The sequence below is a fragment of the Poecilia reticulata genome, chromosome 17 (genome assembly GCF_904066995.2).
Source record: "Poecilia reticulata chromosome 17, P_reticulata-male-v2, whole genome shotgun sequence".
Classification (NCBI taxonomy): domain Eukaryota; kingdom Metazoa; phylum Chordata; class Actinopteri; order Cyprinodontiformes; family Poeciliidae; genus Poecilia; species Poecilia reticulata.
Window position 1 is genome coordinate 27,165,041 of NC_088846.1, and position 13,181 is coordinate 27,178,221.

Sequence of the window (13,181 nt, forward strand, 5' to 3'; positions counted from 1 at the left end):
GAATCTGTAATTGGAAGACCTAAGATCGACTTGAAGCAACAGTTTCCGGCTAAATACCGCAGAACTAAACAAATTTACATTGAAAAATGTCAAAATTTTCACACAAATATAAAGATAAAACCTTATATAAAACCTATCAGCAAAAAAAAAACTAGTTGATTTGGGGTTTGGTTACACTTTAAACGTCTCAGGGAGACATCTGCCCACCTACTTCCAACTACGATAATCTCTATCGTAGTTGAAACTGCAAATGAAACAAAACCGTTTACTTTTTTAAAGTGTGGAGACCCAAATCTTTACACGCTTGTCGATCCTGAAAGCTTTTACGACAGTACAGATAAAAAAAATTTTCACAAATACCATTAAGCGATGAGTGAAATGACACCGGAAGGAAAACCGAGCTTCTAACGTTTTATTTTTAAAAGCCAAACTCGGTGAGAGACGATTTGAAGCACAAATAACAATAAAACAATAAAATAAGAGTTGGTGGCAGGGCTCCAAGAGAGGCAGGAGACGGTGAATGAAAGAGGGTAAAAATGACAGGATGGGGCATTATGGCTGAAGAAATGTATTCGATGAGTGACCTTTCTGCCACATCAGGACAGAACAATGGCCCATTATGTCCCATTGTATTCACAGAGCTACAAAATGGCCCTTTTAGCCGCAACACTGACAAAAGTGTCAGACCGGAGTGAAAGGCAGGAAGTGAAAGAAAGGAAAAGGTCTGGAGGGATAAGATGGCCTCTGAAGCTTCTCCTGCACTGATAACGCACGTTTGGGTTGGTTCTGTTGAAGAGTTGGTTAAAAATCTGCATTAAGGTGCCAGTAACTCACACAGCATCTGCAAGGACATTTTTAAACATTTCGCAACTGGAACGTACGGAAATCTGAGCGGCTGTGGAGGTCAGAGGAAGTTCAGCAAGAACATGACTTCATGTTGGACAAACTGTCACCCCCTGCACACAGGCTGGGGGTCCTGCAACAACCATGTGGAGTATCAGCTTATTTTAATCCACAGGTGGCTAATAAGCTAACGGCGGCGGCGTCCAACAGAAATGTTGATGTTGGCCGTTTCTGGATTTCTTTTGGTTGGGGCAGGAGGTGTTTTTTCACATCATACCAACAGGAAGTAACACGGCCTCCAAACGCTTCATGAATTTAAACCAAGTTTTTTAAAAAAAGTGGTTAATTATTTAATAAGTGAAATAAATCACATTTTTATATTCAGGTTGGTTTGGAAAGCGTTTCTCCTTCAGAAATGGAGATAAACTTTTTAAATGCTTAGATTCAGGTTGGTGTCTAAAAATATGTTTCCCATAGTTCTGTACAATTTTAGCAAACCAGTATAATTAGTGATCCTTCTGTCATGTTTCTATTGGAACGTATTTTTAGAAAATGAACTCCTTCAAAATAAAAGCAAGGATAAAACTTTCTAATGCAAATTTGTAGGATTTATCTAAAGAAACAAGACAAAACTAACTTACAAAAATCTTTTCAGCAACATGTAAGAGCTTAATTTAAGTTAATAATTCCTTGATATTGTTGGAAAAGGTACAGATTATTTAACTCATAACAAAGGAAAACATGTTTTATAAAATACTTCACCAGTGGAATTACTACTTCTTTTTTTAATATCAACAATCAGAAAGCATCGACTCAAAACAAATTCCTTGTCAGTTGGATTTGTCTCATTTCAACTTGACTAAGATATTGGCACTAAAAATGAAAGAAAAAAAATAATTGTGGTCACGATTTTGTGTTTTTGCAGTGAAAAAAAAAAGTGTTTAGTTTGCATTTTTGCTGAGTTTGCAAATATTAAGTGCTTTTTGACAAAAAATAAACTTTTTCTTGCTGAAAAGTTATTTGTAATTTAGTTTTGTCTTATTTCAATATGTTAGGACTAGAAACTACTTGGTAATATTTTTGCTCTGACTCAGAACAATCCACCAGGTAGAGCCACTTTACAGCAGCCATTTACACCTAATATCACCATTTAATAGGGCTGTAGTGATACAATAATCTCACGATACGATACACGACATTCTGCTCACGATACGATATATATTGCGATAGTCGGCAAACGATACAATTCAGTACACTTTTGCGATTTTCTGAAAGATTTTAGAGGGACAGAGTGATTTTGGTGACATTTTGTGACAGTTATAGAGTCGGATTGAATTAATTTAACTGAAAGCTGATTAAAAGCACCAACTACACAATACCTGGCTCTGGTTGGACACAGACTTAAAGTCGACAGCTGGACAAAATGAATCAAAGAAGTGGTGAGAAAACATGTTTCTTTTAATTGAAACAGTACAAACTGTAGCTTACATCCATTTGTAAAGTAAATAAAGTGCACCAAGTACCTGCTCTGAATAGTTTGATACCTTTTTAACCTTGACACTTAACATCTGAAGGAATCACTCTAAGCCTGATGACCTAATCACTCTCCCGGCGAAGCAAGCAGTGAGGGAGCAAGGTGACAGTTGGATGTTACGATACTTGCGGATGAATATCGATTATTTTCTAGGAAAGAAAATATCGACATATATCGCAAAATCGATATCATCACACAGTCCTACAATTTAATGTTGGATGTGTGGCTTTAAAAAGCAGCTATTTGGTTCAAAGGTCACGTATTAAACCAGTTTAAGTTCAATCAACTGCAGCTACCATGAGATAAAACAGCACCAGGTCCATCATCTAACTCTATAAAACCAAATCCGTAATGGCGGATTACCACATGAAAGACCCGCTGTGAACTTTAAACAACCCAAAACATCTGCTGTGGCATTTGCGTTGAATTAAGACTAAAGACTGCATTGTTGTATTATGCGACTGTCAGCACTGCAGGCATAAAGACAGAATACAAACCAGACTTTTTACAACATGAGATGTTGTATAAACATGGGCTTTAATGACTCCTGCCCTTCCAGCAGTGCATGGGAATTAATTAGCTGACAGAGCCGTAATGGTCTTGGCATTTATAAACTGCTGCCCTCCCCCCCGAAAACAAAACAATACAAAAAAACAAACTGGCACGGCGCCCGGCTGGCATTTCATTTCCAGAGGTGGTTTCAGATTTACCATCCTGGAGACTTATTAGTATTTACATCTTATTAAAAGTTTGAACAGATGTGATGGAGGAAGTTTGAGCCCAACAGGTTTGATGATAATCCCTCATGTTGACCAAATGCATGAAAAATAATCAATAAAAATTGCTCTTGCTAAGTTTTTCAGCATTTAGCAAATAGAAACAATTTTGGTGATTCTAATCAACTTAAAACAAGAGAAGTTTGGTTTCATTTAACTTCAGACAGAGGAAATTTTCTCATTCGTCAAAAACAGATTTTTAATTCAACAGGAGCAGAAATTCAAACCAGGGAAAAGTCAGTTTCAGGTACACGCAAAACTCCAACCAAAAATAAGCAGGTTTAAGGGATTTCCAGGTATTTAGCAGGAATAATAAAAGTTTTCCTCACCTCTCTTGCTCCATCCTCATCTTCATCGTTTCCTCATCAGAAACCTGGCTCTCCTCGGACCTCCACTTGCTCGATCCTTTCCGGTCCAGCTTCTCCGCTGGCCGCTCATCCTTTCGGTATTTCCCAAACCTGGAGCAACATACGTGTTTAATTAAAGTGGGTACTTTACTGGTTCAGTAGATTTAATCGAAGGTGGAGCTACATGAAAATGGATGCAAGAAGTTATGGAGGCATTTTGAAGAATTTAATAAGGGAAAAAATAGACAGAAATGTTGTATTTTAATGGTAAAACTCAATGCATTTCCATGTTATTTGCTCTTTCCATACTTATCCAAACCTGGAAAATGCTCTGATCAAATTCCCCAACTTTCCAGATTGAATATTGAGCCAAAAAATTAGACTAAAGTAAGAGTATCACTACTTCAACACATTTTTATTCAAGTAAAGGTAAAAAAAATAGTCATCCAAGAAATTACACAAGTAAAAAAATATTTGGTAAAAACTTTACTTGAGTACTGAATAACTGATCAATTATCAGTCATTTAAAAATTACATCAGACCAAAATGACAATAATTAATATAAGTAAAAAACAGCAAAATCAGGCAAATATTTTTTTCCCCCAAATCAGTTTCTTTCAATAAAAAACTGATGAAACGTCAACAGAAACTGGTGAATATTTGGTTAAAACATGTTTTTCATTCAGAGGGGAAAAAATCCAGAAGTTTTACTCAAGTCAGAGAAGAAATACTTCATAATAAAATTACTCAAAGTACAGTAAAAATACTCCTAAAAGTAATTTAAAAAAAAAGTTACTCAAGTAAAAGTAACAGTAAATGTAACTAGTTACTACCCAACTCTGACCCACAGAGGCGGAAACATAAAATCCTCTTGAGCCAAATTGCAGCAATCTGACTGAAAATGCGACTGAATCTCTGCAGAGCGGCGACTTTTCACCGAATCAGTCTCTCAAATGAAGCATTTAAAAAGTTCTTCTCGTGAGTTCAGACCCAATTCAGCTCGTTTAAAGTTGCGGAGCGGACGCAGTAATTATATTCATGGGGAGGGAGCGATGCCTAATGAAATAGGAGCCTTTGCAGAGATATTTCAGCTTGATTGACCCGGTATAAAGCCGCAGCCTGTTGAAGAAATGACTTTGGCACTGAACTCGCTTCCACAATGAACCTGCGTGATTATTCACAGGGAAACTGGTCCGCCGAGAATATCTACGACTTCCAAAGTAACAAGGGAGATAGAAACCAAACGGCTGCATGTGAATTAATGAGAGAGAAGGAAGAGGCAGAGAAAGACGGGATTTTTTTTCTTCCCCTGAATCAAAAATAAGAATAAAGCCAAAGCAAGGAGAACAAGGGCGCCCTTAAGCGAGGCTCCTGTGTGTAAAGACGGAGCCCAAAGTGTCAGGATCAAAAGAAAAGCAGGCGATGTTAGCCCCCCAACCATAAGAGCGTTTGAGGATTAAAGAGAAAGAACACAGACTACCTGAATTAGATATAAAGACAAGAGGAAAATGGGGAGAAATGTTGAGAAAGTCGAAGTCCCGTCTGTGAGAAAATCAATGCAGAAGAAAGAAAAACGAGAGCAAAACAAATCAATGACAAAATATGTGAAAAACCAACAGAACAAGCAAACAAATCTGCAGAAAGGGACGCCGTGTTAAAAGTACCAAAGCTGATGAAAGAAGACATACAAAACACAAAGAAACGTGTAATTACAGAAGAAAATCATTTTTTTAATAAGGAGAAAAAAGTGATGAAAATGTCTATTATTCATCTTTATTTTTACAAACTAATCGATGCCCCTCAGGGGTTTCAATTTTTATATACCGGAACTGGAAAGCTTTGTTTATAATGAAGCCGGGATGGTTAAAAAGCATCATTTCACTGTTGAAGAACAAAAACTGAAAAATAAAACCAGTTCCTTACAGGTTTTTACACTTAAAAACAAAAATCACCACTTTTTAATATGATGCTGGTTTCTTCTTATTGCAAAAAAAATAAAATACAAACCAAAAATCTTTAAAAAGAAAAGAATAAAAACAAAAGCTGAATACTGATTTGAGTGTCACAAAGTGACAGTAAAGAAGCTGAATCCACTTAAAATCAGCAGAATCCTTTGGTTCCCAAACAGATCCACCAACTGGTCCACAAACTGCTGATCTGATTTCCACTGGATCAGTTTGTGTCATTCTAACATTTTTCCGTCCATGAGCAAAACCAAAAATCTCTCAAAGAACATCTGGGATAAGATTTCAGAGCAGCTATAAAAACAACAAGTTCCTAACTGATCATAACTAAAATCATATTTTTGCGAAATTTATGACGCTCATTTTCAGGTTCTACGTTTGTGTAGCTGAAAATAAAGTTTTCTGTACGTTTTAAATCTGGAACAACCAAATAATCATCAAGTCGTATAAAAACAAAAAGGAAACAAATCGCTCCAGATGGAAAAAATCAGAAGTAGAACTCCCCCCACCCCCCGAGTTATAAGTGGAATAAATCTGTCAGTGGAACTGGTACTTTTTTTTTTTATCAATATCAATTAATTACTGACTTAAAATAAGTACCTATATCTTGCTGAAGTGTTTGTTATTTTTGTCTTATTTCAAGTGAAAACTGTGACGACGCTGTTGCAGAAATCAATGCAACTAAAGATAAACATGCATGAAATGTTCTTCAGGTGGTAGAAGGCTGACTTTGTAACCGTCTTTTTGTGGCTCTGGAGGTTCAAATCCATCAGACCTCAACGACCAAAGGGAGAAAATTAGGTGAAATTTCCCTGCGACAGGTGGAAACCCAAACAGGCAGGAAGCAGAGGGAGAAACTAAGCAAAGCAGGGAGATAGGAGGTGTGAGGAAAACTGATGGAGTGACGTTCCAGCGCCTGATTAATGTGACCGCAGCCGCCTGAAACGCTCAGACTGACAGCCTGAAGTTAATGCTAAGAGCAGGAGTGATCTATCACAGCTCCACATGGCTGACACGTTCTCTCCCCACACCACTAACTTTCATTAACAGCCCATTAAAAACAGCCTCGTCATACACAAACACACACACACACACACACACACACTCACGCACTCGCAATGGCATGCAGACTAAGATTTATGACAGCAGTGGAAAACTTTGCAGAGGAGAAAGAATATCAACCACGACACGAGGGAATTTAATGATCTTGTATTCAAAGCACGGTGAGGCCGGCGGCGGCGCCGAGCCCGACGTGATCGATACGGAGTCTTTGACGGTGGTTCTGCGGTTTTAAACGATCACTTTAAAATGTCAGGGGTTCTGATTCAATTCAGCCGAACGCCTGAGTGTCACTAATAATCCCTTCATTAGGAGAAAAAACTAAAATAAATCTGCAGTGGGAAAGGATTTGTGGCATTACAGAGCTGCAAATAAAATAAAAGTTTTCCTGAGAAAAGCAGTAATTAGTAAGAAAAAATACAAAACACTTTGATAAAGTTTTGCTCAAAGCAGCAGAACAACAAATGGGACAATAAGTTTGGCTTAAACTTTTGTGTTGTTGGTAGAAAAAGCTGGAAATGTGATCTGTATTTGCACAGCATGGAGCAGAGAATATATAGCTACAAAACAGTACATTTTCAAATTAATCTGCCAAATAATAGCATAATGACAGTTAAATGTATAAAAATATATTCTTTCTTAAAGTTACAAAGCATTAGCTAAAGAAATTAAATTTATATTCCCAATTCTCTCCATGTTGGGTCTAAAAATAAATATTCCAGTAACTCAATATGCAGCTAAACAAAACAAACAAGTTTGTTTGTTTTGTTTGATACAAATTTTGACAATAGTTAATAGTTAATTCATTTAGATTCTGCAGCTTCAGTGGAACCCAAAGCTAAATCCCTTCCCAGTCAGAACCTGCTGCTCTTTAAACGCATTCCTCGTGTGGCGTCTTCTCCTTTGGCTGCACGCCACGTCTTATTTTGTAGACACAGCTGGTGCAACATGCAACAGATTACAATGAACACAACATCGACTGCAGCTAAGACTGCGAAGATCAGAGCATGATGCATCAGAGTCCCTTCACCCAGAACAAATCTGAGCGGAAAACTCGTCAGCTGACAGCAAACGGCAACACAAACAAGCCGCGCGCGCAAACCAAGATTGTAACTGTGCAGTTTCAGGCTTGTTCGCTTGTTTAAGACGCACACAAACACAGAGCACGCCGTTAAATTAGTGCAGCCCTCGGATTTCTGGGCAACAAGCGTCCCAGCAGATGCCAAGCCGACAGACCGGGTGCAGCTTCTGAGTCCAAGAGACGATCAGAGAGAGAGTTGGCAGGCGGCGCTGCTGGCAGGCGTTGATGGTAATGATGCTTTGATTGGGACTGAGAGCGAAGCCTCAGAGACATGAGAGGGTCAGGCTGATCACGCAGCGCCTGACGTGTCCTCAAACACGCCGCCGCCTCACATCAAAGGCCGCTTCCCCACCCTGCGCCCGCCCGCTCGGCTCCTGCACCGAAACCGAAAGCTCTCCTGGGATCGCCCCGCTCTGCAGAGCGACACTTTCTGAAAAACACACGGACGTTTGCTGCCTTCACGTGCAAACCTCTGTGGTTTGGGACGGCGCTGACATCAGCGCTCACCGTTTCACCGCCACAAAATCTGAAGCGTACTTCTCTCTTTTTCTGCTCAACGCTCATTTCCGTTCTGTCTGCTGAACCACACGTCACCCATGGCGCTCGTTTGTTAATTACTCTTTGAAACACAACAAGTGGCAGTGATACTTTAAATCGACTTTTTTATTTAATTCCCTCATCTAAAACAAACCTGGACTGTTGCTCTGATTCTTTCATGTATGTTTGAGAAATCCTTTAATCTCCATGGCAACCATTAAGTTCTGCAAAACACGTGGGTGGACCTAGCCTCGCCTTCAACAACAAAGCTCCTTCAGACTAGCCAGCAGAAATTAGCAAACACCTGGTGAAGCTGCTGAACTCGTTATAGGAGCCATTTCTCAGTGCAACACAGGTAAAAATGCTGTTAAAGGGTTAAAAGAGGAGCCATATTGTGACTTCCTGAAGCTGGAGATTCAGAAAGAGCAGGAGCTTTTAAAGAGACAGAGGCCCAATTTCAAGGTATTAAATTATGAAGTCAAATTTGATACATTTAGCCTTTTTTTTATAGAAGTTACTTGATTGCGCCATAAAAAAAACATTGAATTTCAAAAGTTGTTTTGAACATTTTTTCAGGTTCAATTTTTTTTTTCCAGTTTCAAATCTTTTTTCAGTCTCAAACTTTTTTCAGTTTCAAACATTTTCTTTACTTTCAAAACGTTTTAACCCTCCTGTTATGTTCGTTTCTGAGGTACAGCAATAATGTTCGTGGGTCAATTTGACCCGGGGAGTGTTTTATCATGCAATAGTGTCAGGAACCAAAAAATTCCTCCAAAACATTTTTTTTATCTGATTATTAACTCTAATACTAACCATCTCAATCAAAATTTGTGCAATTATGTTTTTTATTTCTCAGAAATTAAGGATTAATGACGACAACTTACTCAATTACTCATTTGGACATAAAAAATGGGATTTACATTTTTTTTCAAAGGGTGATCTTTATTATTGAACTTGAGACACACATACTGTTCCGGGTCAAATTGACCCGCCAATTAAAATCAAGATAAATGAGTCATGCAGAGAGTATTTATGTTCCCCTCCACTTCTACTGAGTGTCCACTCAGTGTGGGTGGAGTTTTCCCACTGTTCCCGTCAAAAGTTGTATGAACACCTGCTTTCTCGCAGTTCATCGTGAAGCAAAGAGAGCAGGGAGAAAGTGGGTTTGTGTGTATCTGCGTGTGTGTGCATGTGTGTGTGTGTGTGTGGTGTGTTGTGTTTGTGTGTGTGTGGTGTTGTGTTTGTGTGTGTTGTGTTTGTGTGTCTGTTTGTTTCCTTCCATAGCTGTAAGGAAAACAAACAGAATTGGACATTTTTAATCTTTTTTTGCACTTTAACTTGACTGCCGGGTCAAATTGACCCGAACAGTATCGATGTAAAAAGTAGACGCCGGGGGGGCTGCAAATGTGTAAAATGAATACATTTTCAATTTATATGTAGAGTTCACCTATTAAGACAAATAGAAAAAGTTTCATGCAACAAAAATACTTGCAACTATTTAAAAATATTTTTAAACTTTGAAACGGGTCAATTTGACCCGCAACATAATAGGAGGGTTAAAATTTCTTTTCTTTTTTTTTCAGTTTCAATTGTTAAACTTTATGGCCCCAATTTAGCTCCATAGCATGACGAACAACAAAGTTACAGAAACATAATTTCAGTCGTTTCACAGAGATAAATCAGCCTTTTGCTTCAGGTTTGATGCGTCCTAAAGTTGCTGGACGGTGGAACTCATTCTGACAGACAACGAAGAGAAACTGGATAAATATTATGAACCGTCCTATAGGCGAAACAGAACAGCTGGACGCCAATAACTTGGTTAGTTGTGTTGTTATTACATCTGTAATTCTGCTGCACAACTCTGTGCTGCATAATGATAATTTAATTGAATCCAGACTCTCCACAGATGGATTAAACATATCTCACATCAGCCGGCGCTGCCAGTAAACCTGGATAAGGATCAAACAGACGCACTAATTGACTCTTAATGGGGCCAGAAATGAGACCATGTTTTAACAATGCACATCACTCCTGTGGTGCAGGAAGACTTCAGTCTGAAAGGAAAGATATTAACTTCCAGTTCTGTTACAATAAGCCTAATTCGTTTTCTGCAAGACACCACAGAAGAAGAAGTTCTGCAAGAACTCCCAAACCACAGGAGCAAGAAGAAAATGAAGTCGTCTTGTTCCTGCAGTTCCAGTTGAAAACTAATTTATTTGTTCTTGTGAAGAATATTCTGTAGAAAAAAACCTCTTATGTTTCCAAATAGGTGCTGAAGTCGTCTTGCTAAAATTTTACAGACTTTTCAATTCAACGTTTGGCTGCATTTTCAGCCACCTTCAGTCCATTTCTGATCCTGATCAGAGGATTTTTAAGTGTTTAACTATGACCCACAAATCAGATACTCAAGAAAATACCTGGTGTAATGTCGTCCAATAATAGACAAAAAACTTCAAATCAGATCTTCAACTAAATGTTTCTGTCAAAATACAGAATTTGTTCCCATTAATTAAAAAAATAATAATTTCAAGACTTGATTTATTGCAAAATAAAATTATAGACTTGGCGAATGTAAAATTTTGTGTAATATATCTTTACAATTCTGATATGAGTTTATAGTTATTATTCTCAGTATTATTTTTAAGCTTTAAATTAAAGTTTAAAAATAGATATTGAACTAAACAATTTTTGCTCGATTAAAATATTGTCTACTTAGTATAGCACTGAATAAATAAAAAATTAATGTCTGAAGAAATTAATCTTTCCAGCTTTAATTTAAAAAAAAGAAGAAATTATGCCGTTTTTGAGTTCTCTCAAATTAATTTTGGCCACCACCACAAAAAAAAAAATTTCAATATTTATTTATTTATTTAGATTTTCTGAGACAATAAATGTTGGTTTTCAAACTATAACAAAGGTTGTAAATATGTCACTCTGATAAATCTGTGTAGGAGTTTCACTTTCTAAAATATTGAGTTTTTTTTGGTGATATTCTAATTTTTGGAGAAGCACCTGAACGTCTAAGCTCTTGATCGATAATGCCGTCATGAAGATATTGATCAATATTGTATTGACGCATAATGTGGCTCTAAGCTTTACAATGATCTGAATCCTGTTTTTACCTGAACATGTCTCCAAGTCCCTTCAACATTCCTTTCTTTGGTTTTCCCTTCTCTTTGTCCTTTTCCTTCCCTCCATCTTGTTTCTTCTTCTCCTTCCCCGGTTTGTCTTTGTCCTTCTTCTTCTCCTCCTTGGTGCGGTCGGTACCGTTGACCAGGGGCTTTTCGGGGCCGGCGGACAGCAGCGTCTGGTCCGCCATGGTGGAGACGGAGTCTCTCCCAGATCGGGAACTCTCCTCCGTGTCTTCCTCCACTGCAGAGAAACAAACACGGGGACGGTTTGGAAACAGAAAAAAGCAGAAAACCTCATTTTAACCTTAATTTGTATGTTCTGTAAATGTGTCGTTAGGTTTCTGATGAAACCAAAATACATGACCATGATGGAAGAGTTCTTATTTATATTTAAATGGAGGCCAATAGATTAGGGGTGTCCAAACTGTGGTCCGTGGGCCATTTTGTGGCACTCAAGGTGATTTTTTTCGGGCCCCTGACCAAAATACAAAAATGGTAAAAATTTGTTTTTTCACCTCAAAATTCAAGGTTGATGCACTTAAAAAACATTTTTTGTGAAATTTTTGCCCCTAAATGTAAAATTACTTGTTAAATAAAATTTGTAGCAAACAGAATCACAAACTGTCAGTGGGTTTTACTTTACTCCTCTAAATAAAGCAAATGTTTGTGACGAAGGAGCGACCCATATCGTGATGCTGAGAACACAGAAAAATCCAAACAGATAAACCATCAACATTTATGATATAGTTTTTTTTAACTAGATTCAAATAACTGAATTTTATGTTACATATATTTAGTAACTTAGTTCCCTTTTCTACAGAAATCTCACTTCTTTATTTTATTAAAAATGTGTGAACTATTTAGTTTTTTTTTCAATATTTAATCAAAAGATTTAAAAAAGTCAATCTTTTGTTGCCTTCAGTTACTTTCCACCAGTGAATTAGACGTTGGGAAAATGAGGAGAAGCAATAAATTACCTTCTGTTGGTAAAAAAAAAAAAACCCAGTAATTTCTGTTTAACTTCTTACAGATTTTGTAAATATTTTGCTTTCTTGTCCCATTTTATGTTTCAGATCAACTATCAAATACTAAAATTTCAGATAGCTTGAGTAAATATGAGATTCTAATTTTGGGTAAAAAAAAATATATTTCCAAAACCAACATGATTTGAAAAGGAAAAAGTTAAATTATGGTTTAATTCAGTTCAATTAGAGGGTTCTTTGAGCATAAACATGACTTTGACTAGACCACTAATTTAGTTTTGTTTTTGTTAGTGGTGGGATCACAGGTACATTAATTTATCTCAGCAAATCGCTTTTTAATAAAACATTAAGCACCATTTCCAATTAAAATACTTTTTGCTGGTACATTTCTGAGATTTGAATATTTTGTTTACTAGGGTTATGTTAGTGTTTTTATATTCTTTTTTTCTAACAGTTATGCCTTGTTTTTTATTATGAATGTCTACTGTAAATTACACTACTTTTAGTTATACTTGGAAATCTGTCATAACTCACAGGTCATGTTTGTTTTTATGAATGTTTATCATACTTTTTAAATTATTTCCATGAACCTGCTGGAGGACTAAATCTGGCATATTTACGTACGTGATGGATTCATGTTGATTAATATGAATTGTCCTCTTTATGAAGAATAAAAAAAAAAATCTAAAAATTTTGTCTGATCAACAATTTGGTGAAGTTAAGAAAATCCGTAATGGGCAAATACTTTTCACCGAGTTCCATATATTTTTGTGATGCGTCTGGATGCAAGAACGTCACACAGAAATAAATCTTCATACATCAACCTACAGGTAAAAATCTGCTGCATTTTTCCTTTAAACTAAACCAGGTAAAGCTAACAGAGAATTGTCTTTGATTTTCATTAAGATTACAAACCTGATGGATTA

General features: G+C 37.0%; 1 protein-coding gene across 10 annotated transcripts in view; it reads right to left on the reverse strand.

Moving 5' to 3' along the window:
• pard3ab (par-3 family cell polarity regulator alpha, b) overlaps positions 1 to 13,181 on the reverse strand; it is a 277,414-nt gene that overhangs the window by 69,351 nt on the left and 194,882 nt on the right. For all 10 annotated transcript variants that reach the window (XM_008433894.3, XM_017309968.2, XM_008433899.3 and 7 more), the window contains 2 exons: positions 11,264 to 11,513; positions 3,483 to 3,611 (listed from right to left, as the gene is read on the reverse strand). In XM_008433894.3, the coding sequence (XP_008432116.2) occupies positions 3,483 to 3,611; positions 11,264 to 11,513 (379 nt within the window). The remainder of the gene's footprint in view (positions 1 to 3,482; positions 3,612 to 11,263; positions 11,514 to 13,181) is intronic.